The sequence below is a fragment of the Oryza brachyantha genome, chromosome 11 (assembly GCF_000231095.2).
Source record: "Oryza brachyantha chromosome 11, ObraRS2, whole genome shotgun sequence".
NCBI classification, from domain to species: Eukaryota; Viridiplantae; Streptophyta; class Magnoliopsida; order Poales; family Poaceae; genus Oryza; species Oryza brachyantha.
The window spans coordinates 17,503,542-17,523,605 of NC_023173.2; the positions used below are offsets into that span (position 1 = coordinate 17,503,542).

At 46.6% G+C, this 20,064-nt stretch overlaps 1 protein-coding gene across 3 annotated transcripts; it reads right to left on the reverse strand.

Annotated features, from left to right (window-relative positions):
- Positions 1–1,043: 1,043 nt before the first annotated feature.
- On the reverse strand, positions 1,044–18,442 carry LOC107305265 (pentatricopeptide repeat-containing protein At5g47360-like). Of its 3 annotated transcripts, none has more exons than XM_040528989.1 (7): positions 18,346–18,442; positions 5,491–5,590; positions 2,877–4,700; positions 2,567–2,693; positions 1,926–2,034; positions 1,431–1,654; positions 1,044–1,347 (listed from the first exon to the last, which is right to left on the reverse strand). In XM_040528989.1, the coding sequence occupies exon 3, from the start codon at positions 4,581–4,583 to the stop codon at positions 3,174–3,176; it is 1,410 nt and encodes a 469-aa protein (XP_040384923.1). In that variant the 5' UTR covers positions 4,584–4,700; positions 5,491–5,590; positions 18,346–18,442; the 3' UTR covers positions 1,044–1,347; positions 1,431–1,654; positions 1,926–2,034; positions 2,567–2,693; positions 2,877–3,173. The 3 variants fall into 3 exon arrangements, with proteins under 3 accessions (XP_040384923.1, XP_040384921.1, XP_040384922.1); XM_040528987.1 differs by having other exon boundaries at positions 2,567–2,762; XM_040528988.1 differs by having other exon boundaries at positions 1,431–1,694; positions 2,567–2,762.
- Between the last annotated feature and the right edge of the window lie 1,622 nt (positions 18,443–20,064).

Genomic DNA, 20,064 nt, shown 5'->3' on the forward strand with positions numbered 1-20,064 from the left:
AAACATAAGGCAGGATGTTATGTTTATTTTCCTCCAAACTTCTATAGGATTTGCCAAATCCATAGGAATTTTAAACAAAAGGGTAGAACACAATTCTTCAGGTGCTCCTTTGAAACACATGATTCGAAAATATGGAATAGGAAAAACACATGATTTAAGATATCTTGCTTACTTGATCCTATGGAATGCCAAAACATAGAAATAGCTCAATCTTATTATTTAGTTGTTTCATAGGAAAATTGTTTATGAATTTGGAGAAGAGGGGACACAGAGATCTAAAAGGTTTGAGCTTACGGTAGATTTTCTCCAAAATTCCTATGCTTTAGGTCATTCTATAGGAATTCTAAAGGGTTGTTCTTTTGATCCAAAGAAACATGTGGGAATATTTTCAAAGCCATCAGAGGCTCTCATAGGAAATTTTTACATAAGATTAAAGTCCTCCACACTTCCTATGCTTTACCTACAAATCAAAGAGAGCCTAAATCTGCTCATAATACTACATTAAATGAAATTAAGGGCCGACCCTACAGAAATAATGCTAAGTTTTGGCTTATATTTTACATTACTAAATTTTGGCGCAGTTGGGATGTGTTTGGTTTGTGGGATTATCATGTTTTGCTATCTACTTTTTAAGACAACTTTCAGAACTACTAAAAATTTGGTAAGATAACAATGGTTACAGTACATTTCCTCGTTACGTTTCCAGAAAATTACTAATGGTAAAATTTGATGATGGCTTAAAAATGATAACAGACCAAACAGACCCTCTAAACATTCCGGCTCTGCATGGCACTGCCTTTTTAAATAGCCAAAAAATTTGAAATATAACTTTTAAGAATAATTTTACAAAATCATCTTTTAAATCTATCATAATAAGAGCTGGAAATCTTTCAAAAAAAAAAGAGCTGGAAAAGAAAAAACAATGCAACCTTCATTTTTCCTTTGTTTATGTTTATAAACTAAAATTTAAATTTTTAACCATAAATTTAGAGTTTATTTTGGGTTTTTTTTCTCTAAGTTTGTTTTCCAGTTTTATCTTTTAGATCACTAAGAATACATATATCCAACATATTCTAAAATTATTTTTCGCTTACAAATATGACGCCAAACAATCACCCTAAACCTAAACCCTGTGATTCCTCGACTATATAAACTCGTTTAAATTCCAACACCACTCCAGATCCAGCAGTAAATTTGCCTTGTTAAGTATATTAGCCCGCATAACCAAAAATAAAACCGCGCTAATTCAGAGAACATCCTCTTTATCTTTCTTTTGCCTTTCCCCCAGTATTTCTGAATTGACACGTAACCGCACACTGCCGTACTTCTCTGCATTAACCTTTCTAGCTGCAGAAGATGAATGTGCATGTTCTAGCTCAGTCCAAACACAAAATAATAGATAGAACAGACAAATTTGAACCAAACCTCACCTCAGCATCGTCGGTTGGTTTTTGCAGTTCAGGAGGGAAATGTGCTGGGTGACAAAAATAACATGTGGGAATATAACCCCATTATTAAAAGAGCTCTCTCTTCGCAGGTCATCAAGCTTAGCTTCCAAATTACTCATCTGGTTGCGCTTAGCAGTTAGCACGTTTGGATCCACTACCTCTATGTTGAGCGTGAAAAGCAGTACTAAGCTTGACCGACCTGTTCCCTGCATAGTAAAAACATATGCGCTCCACATTCGCAATTTCCTAAATGAATTTGAACACAGGACCACATCAAGAAAAAACTGAAACGTTCGAGGTAGGTCAAAGACCAGAATTTTAATTAGTGTGGCCACTAGTTCGCAATAGACAATCTTAATAAACTTCACAATCCATCTAGCAACAACCAAGATAGTGGTGGTGCTGAACTTTACACATAAGGATGCTCATGCATTGTTTGTAAATAAGATGGGATGTTCACAAGAAAGAAGCGTTTACCTTGTAATGCTGGCTTCCAAAGTGATCCTAAGGCAACATATGCATTGGTTGCATATGCTGTATACTGAAATTCTTCTTTCCATGAGGGTGAAACGGCTTTTAGTAATCACTGCAAATGAAATAAAGGTATGCTAAGGCTATGAAGATGTGGGCTCCTATCGTTTCGCAGCTGCAACTACTTATAAGTTATAAACCAAAATTTGAATTTTAGAACTTAATTTTGCACTTGATTTTTGTGGTTTTTTTGCATCGTGGTTTATTTTATATATTTTGCTTTTGAGTCACCATGGACACATATATAAAAGTTTTACCTGCAAATTATTTTTCGTTTGCAAAAACGTGTTTTCGCCTTTTCCTCTAAAAAGCGAAACGATGGGAGCCGTGAAATCCATATCATTAAAACTTTCACTAAAATTGTTTAATGTTATTGTTTTGCTACTGTCTGCTGATATAAGAATATCGAATTGTGTCAACATTGGTATCTGGTTGCAATAGTTCTTATGGAATTTGTAGTAGTTATATAAATATACACTTAATGTTCCAAATGAAGTATTCCATATAAATGTTGGATTCACCCTGGATATTAGTCACCATAAATAAACATATGAATTCAAATGGAATTATTTGCGGTGCACACATACCAAGACTCTATCGAGTATAAGTTGCTGCCGTGACTTGGGCACATCATGCTATACTCGTGGGGAAGGAAAAACGAGCAGAAGTACCAACTGTTCAATGCCTTCTTCCTTAAGATCAACTCATTTGAACCTGTCAAAGAATTCAGGTTGGAGTATTCTGGCTCTAAATCTGTAGTCTGATTTTGATTAGAATTGGCCGCTACACATGAATGTAAAAAAAAAGTACGAGTTACAGTGTTAGCATGTGTTTTTAAAAAGTATTAATCCATGTAAAGCATTTATGTATCTGTTTGGGAGGAGACTGGGGAGGTACCTGAGTTCCATCGCAACCATAATTTACACGGCCTCAAGCACCCTTTGGATCTGGACTGAGTTCTTCAGATAAACCAAAGGAAATGGGCAAATCGCACACATTTTGCTCACGCAAATCACTGTGCTGCACCTCCCCCCCCCCCCCCCCCCCTCCCCCCAACCAATCTATTTCACCGTAGCAAACTCCCAGAGCCTTCTCTTGCAGTAATCATGCAGCACAGAAGCAATTTTCTTGATTTGAACTCAACTAACCATGATATTCTTCATAAATTATATGAGGGTTGGAATCACACATTGGTCAATGTGATAGCACTTCAGAGCACCTTCTCAGTCTTGATATACGTGATGCTAGATCCTCATCACCATATTGCTTAAGCAACTCCATCAAACGATCAGCACAATAGGCCTCTATGAGAATTCCCCTCTCAGCAACCTTCCTCGTCAACACCAAGGTCTCACCAACATGCCCTTCCGCACACAGCCTAAGCAACAGACCAGTGTAGACATCAGTGTCACAGATCACCCCATTCTTTTCCATGACTCCTATCCAGTAGCAAGCATCCAGTAACCTGTTCCTATTGCAGAGCTCTCTGATCATTACAGTGCCTGCCAGTGGGCTCAGCTGCACCCCTTTCTTCATCATCCTCTGCGCAACTCCTTCAGCTTCACCCTCCATCCCAACCTTCCACAGGCAAACAAGCAGAACATTGTAGCATTGCTCGCTTGACATGCTCCCATCGCTGACCACACGCTCCACCACAGCATAAGCATCCATGACCCTTGCTTCTGAACAAAACCCACTGACAAGTGTTCGCACAAACACCCGGTTGGGCATCACCCCTCTCCCTGTCATCCTTTCCAGCACGCCCAGTGCCTCCACCATCCTCCTATTACCACACAGGCATTTCACCAAACACGTATAGGACACCACGGTGGGTGCACACCCTGTGCCCAAGCTACCACCCTCCATCTCTTCCATGAGTCCCAACGCGGCATCCACATCCCCGAAATTGCACATCCCATCGAGCAACGCAGTGTACACAGTCACATTGGCCACGCACCCAAACTCTGGCATTTTCTTGATGAGCCGGCGGGCACCAACAAAGTCCCCTGCGTTTGCCAGCTTATGAACCGAGGTCACAACCAGTGGGACACTTGGTGAGACACTAGACACTGACATGATACTGAGAATGGTGCAGACATCGCTGGGAGAGCTCGCTGAGCGAAGGGCGGAGAGGAAGCAGGAAACATCAGGGGTGAGGCTGAAAGAATGCATGTGTCGCAAGATGGCAAGGGAGGTGGGAAACAGGCCAGCGTGTGCGGAGATGCTCAGTAAGAGGGCATAGTGCCTGAGGGGGAGAGGTTGTGGTGAAGAAGAGAGGAGGAGGGGCATGGAGGATGGGAGATCAGGGAGCGAGGCGGCGAGCGAGGAGAGGGTGTATGAAGACGGGAGTGGCAAGGAGGGGGGCAGGCGCCACAGGAGGAACTGGAGGGAGAGGAGGGGGGAGGGGAGGAGCGGGAGGAGGTAGGGGAGTTTCTGAAGGGGAAAGGAGTTGGAGGGAGATGGGAAAGCACTGGTGAGGGTGCGCTGGAGCGACGTGGAGGATGTTGGCGGCGAGCGGAGGACCAAGAGGAGGGTGGTGAGATCGCCATCACCATAACTGGAGAGGCACCGGATGAGGGACAGGCACGGACGCTGTGGTGGCATCTTGTGCCGGTTTGGATAGTGTTTGGTTAAGGGATGCAATCAGTAATGTAATTGTGCTCCTAGGCTGTCTCATTCCTCCATCTGATGGCCATGGATTTCTCGCTGATGTAGCTCATCCTGGTGTCAAGAAAACATTCAGCTTTCACATATAGATAGATGTAGATGCAATTAAAAACCAATATGGTGTTTACTGTTTAGTTCACATCACTAGCTACAAGGCAGTATGTAGGAACTGCATATACACAAATTGAAATTTCCCATAGATTCTCAAAAGATGTAAGGTTAACAATTTGTTCCAGATTTCTGTAAGACAAGGAGAAACATACTCAATGAGATCATACTGTATTTTAGAGGTCAATCCAAATTAAAGAATGTGTCTATATTTAAATGTGAGTACCAGTTCTTTCAGTGCAACTTCAGATTTCATAAATTTAATCAATCCAACCCTTCACATCAGATTAGCCATACTTAACCATGCCACCTACTAATGTACTCATCAACACTCTTTCTAGAATTTCAAGAAAAAAGGAAGAAATGATAGAATGCAAGTGTAAACTAAAAATCTTTCATAAACTATAAGAAATCAGCAGGAATCAGCAGCATAGTTTGTGCAACAGCCATGTTAAGTTGTTAACCTAACATAAAACTAATTGAGTTCTGTATGTCGTGAATCCAGATGCACAAGACTCACCTCCAGCACACCTTCAGAATAAAATTATGTTTTATCCTACATGCTTTCATATGTGCACTATGCATGTGAGATAATGTATTCAACAAGTAAAACCAGTTAATCATCAATTCTGAGCATCACACACCTCTGTAAAGAACTGCTCAAAAGTAGTAGCATGCAAAAGATATCTTAATTGACTGAATGATATGCACATAGATGAACGAATGAAAAATTCACCTGATCTTGTCAACAATGTTGGTGTGGAGCCCCAGTCATAGTTATCCATTGCAGAGGTTGTGAAGCAGAACTCACTTAATCAGATGAATAATCAACAGCTCTGCAAAGGCAACGCATACAATAGGACTGAGCCATCCTGAGTAACCTATTGGGTAAAGAAACAGATGCAGCTTCTACTAATCTATACGTATGACCCATCATAACCAACATACAGAATTTTTGCAGTAGTGGGTTGCAGTATGTTAACAATTTAAACTCCAAAAATTGACAATATGCTTCAGAGTTTAAATTGTATCTGTCGCACTGTCTTAAAGACTTTTTGCCAGATAGCTTCCTGTCCCGTAAATGCTAAAGGGAAATTTAATTCCTTGAAGTTCCATCTAGCAATTTCTTTTTCCTAGCTTTTCCAATCCCACCAGACAAATAAGTCTATATAGATGCTACATGAATTTTTATCAGAGGTCAAAAGTTGGAAACCATGTGAAGAAGAATAAAGGTAGCCAGATTGGGAGATATTTCTTTCATAACTGATGTGGTTTGATCTTCAAAAATAAAGGCCATAAATATTTGAAACAGGAACAATGAACAAATTAAAAACATATTTTGGCAGAATTTAGCAGGACTTAAATGCTTAGACCAAATAAAAGAACTTCAATTTGACACGCACAGTAGCAATAATAGATTTATATAGCATCAATATCCACCAAAGATTTTGAGAGTGATCGAACATTATCACCAAATTGACATAAGTGGTCTGGTAAAGTGAAGGATTTAGGTCTGGAGGTTGAAGATTGAGCAGCTATGATATATGGAGCAAAAGAAATCTGGGTACTTCGCAGTGTTAGCAACAAAATCCTTATTCTCGTCGAGAGGATGGTGCTAGGAGAGTTGGGACAATTTTCTGTTTACTTATCACCAAATGCCATGCTCTCCTGGGGGAGATTGGATATATATTTATAGCTGCTTGCTAGTCTAAGGAGATGCTGTCCTAGAGTGTCCCAAACTGAAAGCATAAAGGAGATGTTGTCCTAGAACATCCCAAACTGGATGCATAAAAGAGATGCTGCCCTAGAGCATCCCAAACTCCACGAAAGCTGAAAAGCAAAAGTTGAACCATAAAGTAGGAGATGTTGTCCTAGAAAGTTGAAAAGCAAAAAAGAACACAAGACCAATCAGCCACAACTTATTCCATCATTCCCCCCCTAAGTCTTAAACCCTAAACCCTAAACCCTGCGTCGTCTTGTGGGAAAGTTGAGCCATCCCGATCCTAGAGCAAAGCTCAAATAACTTTATCCTCCCAAGGGGTTTGGTGGGCAAGTCCACAAGCTGGTCCTTGGTGTTGATATAGCTCGCCTTGATACTCCCTTACTCCAAGCAGCCTTGGATGAAGTGGTACTTCACCCGGATGTGCTTGCTCCGTTCGTGAAAAATGGGGTTCTTTGCCAGGGCCAGGGCGGACTTGATGTCCACACTAAGCTCCACCGCTCCAGTGTCTCTACCAAGGAGATCACCGAGTAGTCGAGCAAGCCAGAGCGCCTGGGTCGCAGCGGTGGAGGCCGCTGTGTATTCGGACTCGCAACTGGAAAGGGCTACCACCTGCTGCTTGACCGGCTGTCAGCTAACGAGGCACTTGCCGAGGAAGAAGAGAATCCCACTCATGCTCTTGCTAGTGTCAGATGTCGCCGTTGTGGTCGCTGTCGATGTACCCGACGAAGTGTGCTTTTCCAAGGCACCTCAGGTAGTAGAGACCATGGTCGAGAGTCCCCGCAACATAGCGGATGATCCTCTTCACAGCCTGCTGGTGCTCTGTCGTCAGTCATTGCATGAACCGACTAACGTAGCTGACGAAGAATGCCAAGTCCAGTCGTGTGTGGGTGAGGTAGCAAAGGCTCCCCACAAGACGTCGGTACTGCGTAGCGTCCACCTCCGCCATGCTATCCCAGCTCAGTTTCAGCCTCTCCTCCATCGGAGTGAGGGCTGGGTTGCAATCGATGAGCCCAGCTAGCTCAACGACGCGCTTGGTGTAGGCGGTCTGGCTAAGCGTGATCCCGGAGTCATCTTGGTGCACCTCGATCCCCAGGTAGGATAGAGGCCCCAGGTCACTCATCTAGAAAAGTGGCCTTCATGTCTTCCTTGAACGCCGCCACCTCCGCATCCTTGGTGCCAGTCATCACAAGGTCATCGACGCAAACACCCATCAGCAAGGTATTTCCTCCATTGCCCCGCCGGTAGATGGCCGCCTCATGCGGGCTTGGCTCGAAGCCCATCCCCTTGAGCGTGGAATCCAACTTGGCATTCCACGCCCTCAGTGCTTGCCGCAAGTCGTAGAGGGCCTTGTGTAGGCGTAGCACCTTCCCAGGGATCACAAAACCCGGCGGCTGGTGCACGTAGACCTCCTCCTTCAAGTCGCTGTTAAGAAACGCCGACTTGACGTCCATGTGATGGACGCGCCAACCTTGCTGAGCTGCTAGCGCAAGGAGTCGCACAGATTCCATCTGTGCCACGAGGGCGAAGGCATCGTTGAAGTCGCTCCCCTCCTGCTGCATGAAACCGCGTGCCACCAAACGAGCCTTGTGCTTGATGATGGCTCAGGCTTCATCCCTCTTCAATTTGAACACCCACTTAAGGGTGATCGCGCGGTGACCACGAGGGAGGTCAGCAAGCTCCCAGGTGTGGTTCTCCTTAATCACGTCCATTTCCGACTGCATCGCGGCGCGCCATGCCACGTGTCTCTCGGCCTCTATGAAGGACCAAGGCTCGCCGTCGTCGCACGCAAGGTGCAACTGCTCCTCCAGGTCATGAGACACCAGTCCCAACACCGGCTGGTCGTCGAGCAGGTCTTCCATCCTACCGTATCGCAAGGGCTCTCTGTCGTGGTAGGCGTCGATGTGCTCCTCGTCATGGGAGAGCGGAGTAGCGAACTCCACCGGGTTGTGCTCAATGCGAGCTGGTGTCAGAGTGGACATGCCCGAAGGGGTGGCTGTTGGTGCCGGAGTGCATGGGGTTGCAGACTGTGGTGGTGTCGACGAAGAACTCATCATTGCCGAAGTCGTGGCTCGAGAGCGTGGCGCTGCCAAAGTGGCGGGTACCGGAGTTGGCGGAGGCTCGAGGAGGCACGCTCGGTGAAGAAGAGCTGCCTACTCCCCAAGCTCGCTTGAAGTGGACGTACTCGACAGTGAAGTCGTCGTACATCGGAGTCGAGTCGTTGTCCACCGTCATGTCCCATGCCCATCCTCACCCTTCATCGAACACTACGTCGCGCACCGTGCGCACACATTGTGTCTTCGGGTCAAGGATGTGGTAGGCCTTCGAGCCCTCTGTGTAGCCGATGAACACCCCTGGGGTGCTCCTGTCGTCGAGCTTGCCAATGTGGCCAAGCTCCTTGGCGAACGCGAGGCAGCCGAAGACCCGCGGGTGGGAGACTGTTGGCTTACGTGCCAAGCCTCGTACGGTGTCCTGCCATCGAGGGCCTTGGTAGGTGAGTGGTTGAGGATGTAGACGACCGTCACCACCGCCTCTCCCAGAGGACAACCGACATCCTTCTGTGCTTAAGGAGGGCCTGAGCCATCCGTAAACCGTCTGGTTGTGCCGATCGATGACGTCGTTCTGCTGCGGGCTGTACGACGCAGAGTAGTGGCGGTGAATGCCTTCATCGGCGCCGACGCAAATTCAGCCGCCGTCACCACAGTTGTCGGTGCGCAGCACACGCAACTTGCTGCCGCACTCCGCCTCCACAGCAGCCTGCGTGCGCTCGATGGCATCCGCAGCCTCTCCCTTGCAGCCTCTTCCTTGCTACCGAGGACCATCATCCACATGTAGCGGGAGAGGGCGTCGAAGAGCAACAGGAAGTAACATCGTCCTCCCGGTGTGGCCGGTGTCAGTGGGCCACACAAGTCCCCGTGCACGAGCTTGAGCCGCTCCTTGGCTCGAAAGCTCATCTACTGGGGAAAGGGGAGCCGCCTCTGTTTCGTCAACACGCAGATGTCGCAGAATTGCTCCACGTGGTCAAGGCATGGCAGGCCTCGCACCATCTCCTTGGCATTGAGTCGCTTCGGGGCCTCGAAGTGAAGATGCCGAAGTGCTCGTGCCACCGCCATGCCTCGTCCCAACGGATGGTGAAGCAAACGGGTTGTCACCTGCACATTAAGGATGTAGAGTCGATTGGTGCCTTCGGTTACCTTGACAAGGAGGCGACCACGGCGATCCCCGATCTTTCCCCAATCCCAAATCCTCATACTCCGTTCTTGATCTCCACCCGTGAACCTTCCTCTTCTTCCAACTGTCCAATGCTGATGATGGAGTTCCTCAACGCAGGGATGTAGTAGACCCGGACTTGGTAATGAAGATAACAGAGCCGGTGCCCTTGATCTCTATGCTGAGGCGTCCCCAAACTTGATGAAGCCTCGGACGCTGGAATCAAGCTCGGTGAAGAACTCCTATCGACCGGTCATGTGATGGGTGGTGCCAGTGTCGAGGACCCACCCGTTAGTCTTGTCGTTGTTGGAGCTGTCGCCAAGAAGGGCGCATGCCTTTGGCTCTTCAAGGTGGAGGAAAACTGCTGTAGCCGGGGGCACCAGAGATAGCTCGATGCTTGCGTGTGCCAGGAGCAGGGCCGACTCTTCCTCCTCCACTTGTGCGACGTTGGCATGGTCGTGTCGTAGCTGTCGACAGTCTTTGGCCCAATGGTTAGACTTGCAACAGTTACAGTAGGCGTCATCACACATCGGCCTGTGGTCAATGGCGCCGTCCTGGGCGCCTCCGCAGGCTCCACCCTAGGTGCGTCCTCGCGGCCTTACTTGGACACCTCCACGCCCCTTGTGCGGCTTGCTGCGCTTTCGGCCGCCTACCGAGGACTCCCCTTTTTCCCGTCGCCCTGACATGCCTCCCATTGCTCCCGACTGAGATGGAGCTTCTTGCCAATGGTGATGGGCCCCAAGAGAGGTTGTGGCTCATTGTCGTCGACGACCTTGAGGCAACCTATCGCCTCCTCGATCATCATCATGGAGAGGTCCAGCAAAGACTCGATCGAGCGAGCGATCTGCTTGTACTTCTCTGGGATGCAGAGGAAGAGCTTCTCGACGGCTATCTCCTCATCGTAGGTGTCGTCGCCGTACTGCACCAACTTCTGAAGCAAAGAGTTGAGACTGAGGGCAGAGTCATCGATGTCCTCACCTAGCTTGAAAGCCAAGTTCTCCCACTCCTTGCGAAGTGCCTGCAGCATGATCTTGCGGGCGCGGTCGCTACTGATGTATGCCACAACGATGGCGTCCCAAGCCTACTTGGCAGTCCTCTTCTGCGAAAGCGAGAACTACATCTCGGATGGGACTACAGCGATGAGGGCATCTAGCGCCCGTCGATCTTCATCAAAGTCGACGTCGCCATACCAAATTTCTTCCCACATGTGTCGCACCTGGAGCTTCATCCACCACCGTGGCCCACTCGATGTAGTTGGTTTTGGTGAGGGTAGGCGACCTATCGCCGGGGCCGACTTCCCTGATGACGGCCTGAATCCCGTGGTGACCACGGTACCAGTCCGGATAGGGAGTCACGCAACTTGCAACAACCGCAGTCTCCGTCGACCCAGCCATTGCCTCCGAGGGCGCCGCCGTTGTCCGTGCTCCCGCCGAGGGGTCCGCCGACGCATCCACGCCCGTTTGGGCCGTCGCTGTCACGCGCTCCCCCATCGGGAGCGCCATCGGTGCGTCCACGCCCGTCTGGGCTGCCACCACCGAGCACGTGGGGTTGCGCAATTGCCCACTGCTCCGCCCGCGTACGAGCTGCCTCCCTCGTCAACTCATCAACGGAGTTGTCGTAGGCAGAGACAGCTACTGGTGCTACTGTCGCACAGAGCCTTGAGCACTACCGCCGTCGCACGCGTTGCATCTGCTGCTTCCATTTTCGCCCTTGTTGCTGCAAATTCTATCGCCGCCAGCCTTAACGCCCTTGTTGTCGTAGTAGCGGTCTCTACCGCCGCTCGCTCGCGTTCCTCTGTCGCGGCGAGCTCCGCCTCCTACCGGAGTAGCACGCTCAAGGCGGCCGAGTGCTAAGACTGTCCTGCGGACATGGCACACCACCGAGGGGCTGCTGTGAGGGGAGGAGGCTGCCTCTACTCGTCAGCGCAGAGGAAGAGGGATGAGCAGGAATAACTGGTGATCCTCCTGTCAGCTAAGGACAAAGGGGAGCTCAGGAAGGAGATGAGCAGGAGATGTCTAGGCTATAGGATAGAACAACTCTGATACCAGATGTAAGCAACAAAATCCTTACTCTCATCGATTGGATGGCGCTAGGAGTTGGAGCAATTTTCTGTTTACTTATCACTAAATGACATGCTCTCCCGGGGGAGGTTGCATACATATTTATAGCTGCTTGCTAGTCTAAGGAGATGTTGTCCTAGAGCATCCCAAACTGAAATCATACAGGAGATGTTGTCCTAGAGCATCTCAAACTAAAAGTAGATGTCCTAGAAAGCTGAAAAGCAAAAAAGAACATAAGACCAATCAGCCAAGACTTATTCCATCAAGACTTATTCCATCACGCAGTTTGTATCTCATCCTGGGCCAGACCTAGGATTTTAAGATTGGGTAATTTGAAAAAGGAAGGGGTAGAAAAAAATTGTACAATCATAAACCTAATATTTTGTATGTATAATATCACATAATTGTAAACTAATACTCCCTCCGCTTTTTTTTATTTGGTGGCATTAACTTTTAGGTTTATGATACTATTTGTCTTATTCAAAAAGTCTATATAATAATTAATTATTTTGTTACTATATGAACATTAAGAATGATATAATTTTGCATATTTGCACAAAAAAATTGAATAAGACAAACGGTCAAACGTAGATGCAAAAGTCAACAATCCTTAAACCCTAAACCCTCATAGAATGAACCATAAATTGAAAGCGTTTAGCATATGGAAGTACTAAACTACTAAAATATCTAGTACATAGAGGATAGAAAATAGCAAAATGATAAGAAATCTTACAAGTTAGATAGTAACTTTCCGATGCTTTTTTTTTTGAAAATGAGTGATTGAACAATACATATGTCAGGAAACCGGCAAATTTTGGAAATTGAGCGTAACAGTTGACAAGTGCAGTGGTGGCGAGGCAGCCTGGTAATTGCTATGGCAGGCCAACAGGGCAGTTGGCAGCTGAATTTCCCAATGGATGAACACAACACAACCAATGGGCCAGTGGCAGAGGCGTGTCTCTAGGACCCAGAACCACACGTCGTCAGGCACTCAGGTGGCAGCCGGTGGGGCAGGGCGGAGATCCGCTGAGCGCGGAGCCAGAGACGAAGAGGCCCAACAGTGGCTAGTGGTCTGTGAGAGACCTAATCTGTCACTGGTTAGACCTAGTCCTCTTCCTTGGATCCTCTCTTATTCAAGAAAGAAAGAAATCACTCAAAGCTGGTACGGATTCCCATCTATGCCAACTCACCAACCGAAGAAAAAAAACTAGTCGTCTTGTAATCGAAGGGAAGGATAAGGGAGAGGAAACAACGAGGTATACCTTCGATTAGATTCGGGTAGAAGATGGGAGGCAGGTGGGGGTGGAGTTCATCACCCGGCACTGCTCGTGCGCTCCTACACAGTGAGATGGAGGCTAAAGCAGAGTCGGGAAGGAGAAGAGAGAAGATGGCGTCAGCACCGTGGCCGCCTGACCCACGCACGTGTGCGTTGCATTCTCATCGGTGGCGGCACGCGAGTGGAGCTCCGACTAGTGGCGGTGTAGATCGGGGGAAGGGGAGAGAGCGAGACGGAGATGGTAGAGGGAGGAGGGGCGTTTTGGTCATTCGCTAGTTTTTTCATTCATTTACGGGCATGTTCCCTCAATATGTTGATCGATATATATGTATGATTTGTATATTACTTATATATACGTGTCAATTTAATAATGCAAATAAGATATGCTAAACTCTTTCAAATTCAATCATATAAACCAAGCATTTAAAATTGTTTATCTATCGAGCATTTGTTAATCTGATTATCCAAACAAACTCTGACAAAAGGTCTTTTTTCCTAGTTTCTAATTGAAAAGGTAACTTCTAACATATGAAAACTCTATAATTAGTAAGATAGTTTTTAATTTAGAAAGTCTCAAATACGTAGGAAGTGTGTGTAAAGACACAAGTGAAGTCCATCGTAGCCATCCGATTTGATTTTAGCCATTCGATCTTTGGCTGTAGGGAACGGGCAATCGCTTCCCGACATTTCTGCAATGACGAAGTGGAATCGTTTGACGATGTACGAGAGCGTGCATTTCACCTCAACCATGGCGCTCTGTGATGGCTATTGCATGTGGTGTTGATGATATATTAAAATATGTGAATATATATCCCTTATTTATATGGGGCAATTGCATAACTGGCCCTACTTTGAAGTTCAATTGCGGATTTAGCCCTTTTTTTTCAGTTTGCAGATATAGCCCCGCTTTTCAAATTTGAACCTCTCGTTTGGCCCTACAGTTAAATAACCGTGAGTAGTGTAAATAGAAAAAAGAGAAAAAAAAAAGGAAAAACACGCAAAATGACAACAATACCCCTTTGTACTCTAACTCTATCTTCCCTTCTCTCCCTCCCGGTTAGAACTTAGAAGCTAGGGTTCTTCAGCCGACGGCGAACAGCACGGGCGATGCGGGCAGGCGCGAGGCGGCGCATGCGGCAGCCAGGACCCACGGTGGAGGGCGCGCGCGGGCAAGCGCGAGGCGGCGTGTGCGAGGGCAGGTGCGAGGCGACGCACGCGGTGGCCAGGATCCGTGGCGGCGGGCAGGCGTGAGGGCAGGCGCGAGGCAGGGCGCACAGCGGCCAGGCGCGCGGCGTAACGACGGCCACGTCCAGGGATGGCTAGGGCACGCGGCCAGGCACGCGGCGAAGCAGCGACCATGTGCTCAGCATTCACCAGCTGCAGCTTCCACGTGCTTGTTTCCATGCTTAATTGTGTGCAGTGTTCTCCGAGAAATTAGGTGTGCTTGTAATTATGGATGCGATTAACAAGCAGTTAGCTCTAGAAACTGGTGTGTTACTGACTCCATCAATTGTTTTAGGAGGCATCTAGTGAACTAGCTTGTGTGTTCTTCCTTTTAGAAAACTTTGCAGATGGTTTGAGTGGCGCCAGGTGCGCGGCGGCGTGGTGGCCAGCAAACAGCGGCAACCAGCAGACCGCGATTTGCTACGTGGGACTCTCTCTGTGCCGATTTGGGGCTCTATGTAGGCTGTTGGACATGATTATGTGCTACTTTGATATGAACATTCTCGTATATTTGTCATTGTTTGCAATTTCCAAATTTTTAGGCAATATGCTGTCAAAATTTTGTAAAAATACAGACAAAACTATATCAATTTTGTTTACCACAATTTTTTTAAATTTGGTTCAAATTTTAATCGAATGTATTTTAAATCAAACTTCAGTCAAATAACAATCAAAACCGACTCAAATCTGTTAAATACAAGTTAAACATTACAAATATTTCTTAAAGTACACATATATAAAAACATGGCCAAATATGCAAATAGTACTAACAAAACAGGGTCAAATGTGCAAGAGTAAAGACGTCCATTTTTTTTATCACTTAACACCGTCAACATGACTTAACGGAGTAGGGCCAAAAGTGAGCTTCAAATTTGAAAAGCAGTGCTAAATCTGCAAACTGAAAAAAACAGGGCTAAATCCGCAATTGGACTTCAAAGTAGGGCCAGTTATGCAATTGCCCCTATTTATATTGATCATTTGCTTTATTTAGCTCGTGTTTCCTTATTTTAAACGATTAAAGGAAAATGCACGGATATATTATATGTAGATATGTGTTCCTTATTTACCATAATTAATCACCCTATTTAGCTCGCTAATTATGGAAGTAGGGACGACGTTAAAGAAGGAAAAGAGAAGTTGTGAATGGGGAGTAGGGTTTGAAATATCGCGATTATCGCCGCGATAATCTGTCGTATCGCTAGGGCACGATAACGATAAATTGTGGTTTGGTTCAGTAAATATCGATAGAATTCAAAAGTTTGAAAAAAAACGGATTAAAAAAATCATGGTGATATTGTTGGCACAGGGTCACCTTCCCCATTCACCCAAAGTGTTGATGACATGTTTAGGCCTTGTTCGGTTGGCCTAGAAACAGTCGGGGTTCGGCCACAATCCCTGTGTTTAGCCTAGCGCGGATTGAATCCCAGGCCACAGAAGAATATGCATTCGGTTAATCCCAGTCTAGGATTTTAGCCCAGCCAACCCCGCCTTTTCCCCACACCCCGACCCAGGAAAGAATAATCCCCATAGTAGGTGTGGAAAAATTCCTCAAGAGAACGTGTTGATCCAGGGACAGTGCGGCAGCGGTGGCATGACTAGGAGACAACGGCGCGACTAGGAGGCGATGGAGCAACGGTGGCTCTACGCTCTCCACTCCGGCGCTTGTCCCCTCCAGTAGCCCCCTCCTAGGTGAGGCTCTCCTCCTTCCCCTCTCCTCTCTCGTATGGCCACCCTAGGGTTTCTTGGTTCTTGGAAGTTCTTGGTTCTCTAGAGATGGATCCAAGTAGCCACGGGTGGACACTCCTCCAGCGCTGATTGATGATGTGTGTTCCTCCTGAGGAGACAGTGGCGTGATGGTCGGCTGTGAGTTGTGCTGGTGACGACCAAAGCACTAGTGAAATCTTGGTATGGTTAAGAAATGAAATGGCATAGTATTCAAAATCTGTTTTGATTTATTTAAGAAATGAAATGGCCTAGTAGGTACAAATACCCTTCCATTCTTTACCTGAAAATTGAGCTAGCTATAGTTCTGAAGTTGTAAGTCATGATTCTCATGAAAACTCAATTTTACATTCTGGTACATAATATTTTTTCACTATGCTTGGCATATCTGATGTTTCTGCTTGTGCTGCAAATGATTTGTTGTTAATTCAAAATCTGTTAATTTGTAGATAGGGAGGAGATAGTGACGCAACGCTTTTCTTCCACATGATAATTGGTTCAACTTTTGTTATCTAACTACAAAGGATGTTATGTATATATTAGCTGTATAGTTCTGAAGATGTATGCCATGATTCTCATGAAAAATTAATTCTACATTCTGATACAGAACAATACGCAAAGCTTAGCATTTTAGCATCTACAAGCTCCATATTATACTTTTTCCATGCACTACCTTAAGTTACAAAGCTTTGGCACCTTTGATACATGAACCATTCAGGCCAGCATGGATACCTGCTTCCTTTAACTGAATAATAATTCAGAAATTGCAGAGCCGGATCAAAATATGGATCAGATCACATTTTGAATCTTCAGAATATTTTCTTTTATCTGAAAACTTGGGTTTCTTGTGCCCTCTTTTATCTTTAGATCTTTCAGTTCTCTGAAATGTTTCAGTTCAGTGTTATAATTCTTTTAACTACTTGTTTCTTACAACTCATGGTTTCAATAATTTCAGTTTGTTAGGTTAATTTGTGAGTTGTGGTATAGGTTCTTTTCACTTTTCAGCATGCAAGCATTTCATCATTGGAACAGATGCGGATGTTTGCATGTTTGTCTAGCACGTAGGTGTTGTATGTGAGCCTGTGAGGTCGTCTTGTTTTGAAGGCTGTTTGGTTTATACGCAATTGTGATCTGGTGCTTTTCTAACTTAGACCATTCTTCGATTAATTGGTTGAGATGTGCATGCAACAAGCAACAACCAACAAATAACCATCCATTAGCTTAAATCTAGTTTTTCATATCTATGGTCACAATCTCCAATTCGAGGCCATTGCTAACTGCATATAAGCGTTGCTAACTGCATCAGACAGAACTTCGTATTTATTGCATTTTACCATAGAAAACTGAATCATACTTTTTACTATGCAGGCTTTTCAAAAAATGAACTACGCAAGATGCTGGTTTTGTGCAGCAGCAACAAATGTTGATCTCAATGCTCATTGCTTCCAATTTTCAGTAGCATCTGGAGCCTATTTTTGTCGATCAATTTATTGAATAGCAAAATTCTATTGTTCGGTTGTTTAGTAGCAAACAAAATTTTATCAATTGTTCTGGATACTTTATACAGAAGTTTTGTCTGATGGATCAATTAACAGAAGCAAATTAATTCTTTTAAGCTTCTGGATATTCTAACGATCATCTATGGAATAGGGTAAAGGCAAGCTTATGGTTGGTGTTCGGTTGTTCCTAATAATAAGTACAAATTAATGTTGATAGCTAGTTGATCGGTACCAAATGATTTTTTGATAACTAAAATCATGGTTTGAACCGAACGCAGGGATTCAAAAGAGGGATTATAGAGGAAGCAAGAGATTCACTAAATCCCTCCCAGGACAAATTCCTGTTAGGGATCAATTCTCAGCTAACCGAACAAGGCCTTAGGGTTTGCAACAGGGCAGGTCGGGACTGGGTTGGGCAAGAACGACCCCAACCCCATCCCCGACCCCTGCAGATCCCATGACAAGTGGCAGAACCAGGATCTCTCCAAGCCTAGGGCTCAAACTGAAAGCCTGAAACTACCCATGGCATTCCACCCCCCCCCCCCCAACACACCAAAATACTATACAATTATGGTAAAATAAATTTAAAACTATCCCTGGTACGGAAAAAAATTCAATTCTAATGACGAGGTTATGAGATGAAAGTTGCTTAAGAAAACACAATTAACATACAGTTGAGAAGGCTCAAATTGAAGGCTAAAAGTATATGTTTGTGCATTTACTTAGGTTGGATTGGACTCATTTGAGGATTATACTCGTTAGAAAGATTTAGTTGATATATTTCTCTTCATCTACAATTCAAACCAAGTTCTAACTAGTAATCAAATACTGACAAATGGTATTATGACTTGTGTGAAAGGGAATGAAAGAAAAAACTAACCGGTTTTTCTTGTTCTTGGTAATCAAATCAAGAAAGGGGAAAGGAAGGCCGACGGCCGGTGCCTCCACGGCTCCGCTCTCCGTGTCGATCCCGCCAGCCACCGCCTACCGCTGCGCGCCCGCCGACCTGTTGCCGCCGCTCACCGGCCCGCGCCCGCCAGGCTCCCGCCGCTCCCGTCGGCCGACGCTTGCCGCCGCGCGCCCGCTAGCTTCCCGCCGGCCGCCGCCTCCCGCCGCGCGCCCGCCAGCCTCCCGCCGCTCCCGTCGGCCGCCGCTTGCCGCCGCGCGCCCGCTAGCCTCCCGCCGGCCGCCGCCTCCCGCCGTGCGCCCGCCAGCCTCGCTCCCGCCGGCCGCCGCTTGCCGCCGCACACCTGCTAGCCGCCGCCCGCGCGCCACCGCGCGCCCGCCGCCCGTTCCTCCCTGGCCCCCGCGACCACCGCCCGAGAGAGAGAGAGAGAACTGGGGTAGAGATTAGGGTTTTGTTATTTTGGGCTGCTGATAGGTGGTGGAGGAAAGTGCGGCCTGCTGAAATTGGTGAAATTGGGTTGTGAGCCTACCAAATTGAAAATTGGCAGCCCGAAGGAGTGAGGCTAAATCTAAAATTTTGAGAAATATATAGACTGTTTCTGCAGGGCGTTGGGGCATGTCCGGGGATGGGATTAGGGGTGAAACTTAGGCCTAGGGCAAGCCCCACTTGTCGGCGAACTCACCGTCGCCGAGATGAGGACGCCGGCCATCGTCCCTCTGCGCCACTAACCCTCCATACTGTCGCCGCTCGCGCTTCTGCACCACTGACCCTCCGTGCTGCCGTCGCTCATGACAGGTCGCCACTTGCCTCAATGCCGCCGGTCGTGCCGCCGTCGGGTCATCCACCGTCGTTACTCCCGTAGCCCTGTGAGAGAGAGGAACGTGAGAGACAGAGTGAGGAGAGAGGAACGTGGAGTTTTTATTATTGGGCCTTCACTTTTCAGATTTGAAGTTTAATATACAACCTCGTTGTCGTGGGTATAAACCCTTCCCGCCTTTGTCCCTGACTAAAACCGGGCCCGCCCCGAATCTCCTGCATCACTGCTTCGTGACATTTTTTTGTTTATTCTTATGTTTATAAGATAAAATTTAAATTTTTAACCTTAATTTTAGAGTTGATTTTAAGTTTTTTCATCTAGTTTATTTTTCAGCTATATCTTTTAGTTTGGTATGAACTCGTATATAAAAAATTTATTTATAAATTATTTTTTATAAGTGTACTATTTCAACTTTTTTTCCTTACAAATCGAAAAGGTGAACATCCAGAGAACCCAGAACCCGGTAATAATAGCATTCTTCTTCCCAAGAGGCCAAGACGCACGAAACTGCGGGTGCGAGCCGGAGAGAAGCCCCGCCCCGTAGGCACGGTGTGGAGGGGATCCTCTCCTCCCCATGCGGCCTGGCCTCCTCATAGCAAAGCAGGTTTGGATCAGTGGCGACGCCCTCCATATCTCTTCTGTTCGATTCAATTCGATTCGTCCAATCACCCCCCCCCCCCATAACTCCGTCGGCCGTCACTCCTCCTCTTCGGCTCGGCGCTTAGCGGTTCCCCCACGCCTCCGCCCCTGCTCAGTGCGACAGTGCCTGGCCTCTGCCGCCACCCCTGCTAGGGTTGCCATATGCCGATGCATTTTATTTATATTTACTGCAATTGTTTTAACTATAGTTCTTGTGTTTTGAATGTTGGGTCCGA

Coding starts and splice junctions, on each gene's coding strand:
- LOC107305265 (XM_040528989.1), bottom strand. CDS start 4,583: ATGCCACCACAGCGTCCGTGCCTGTCCCTCATCCGGTGCCTCTCCAGT.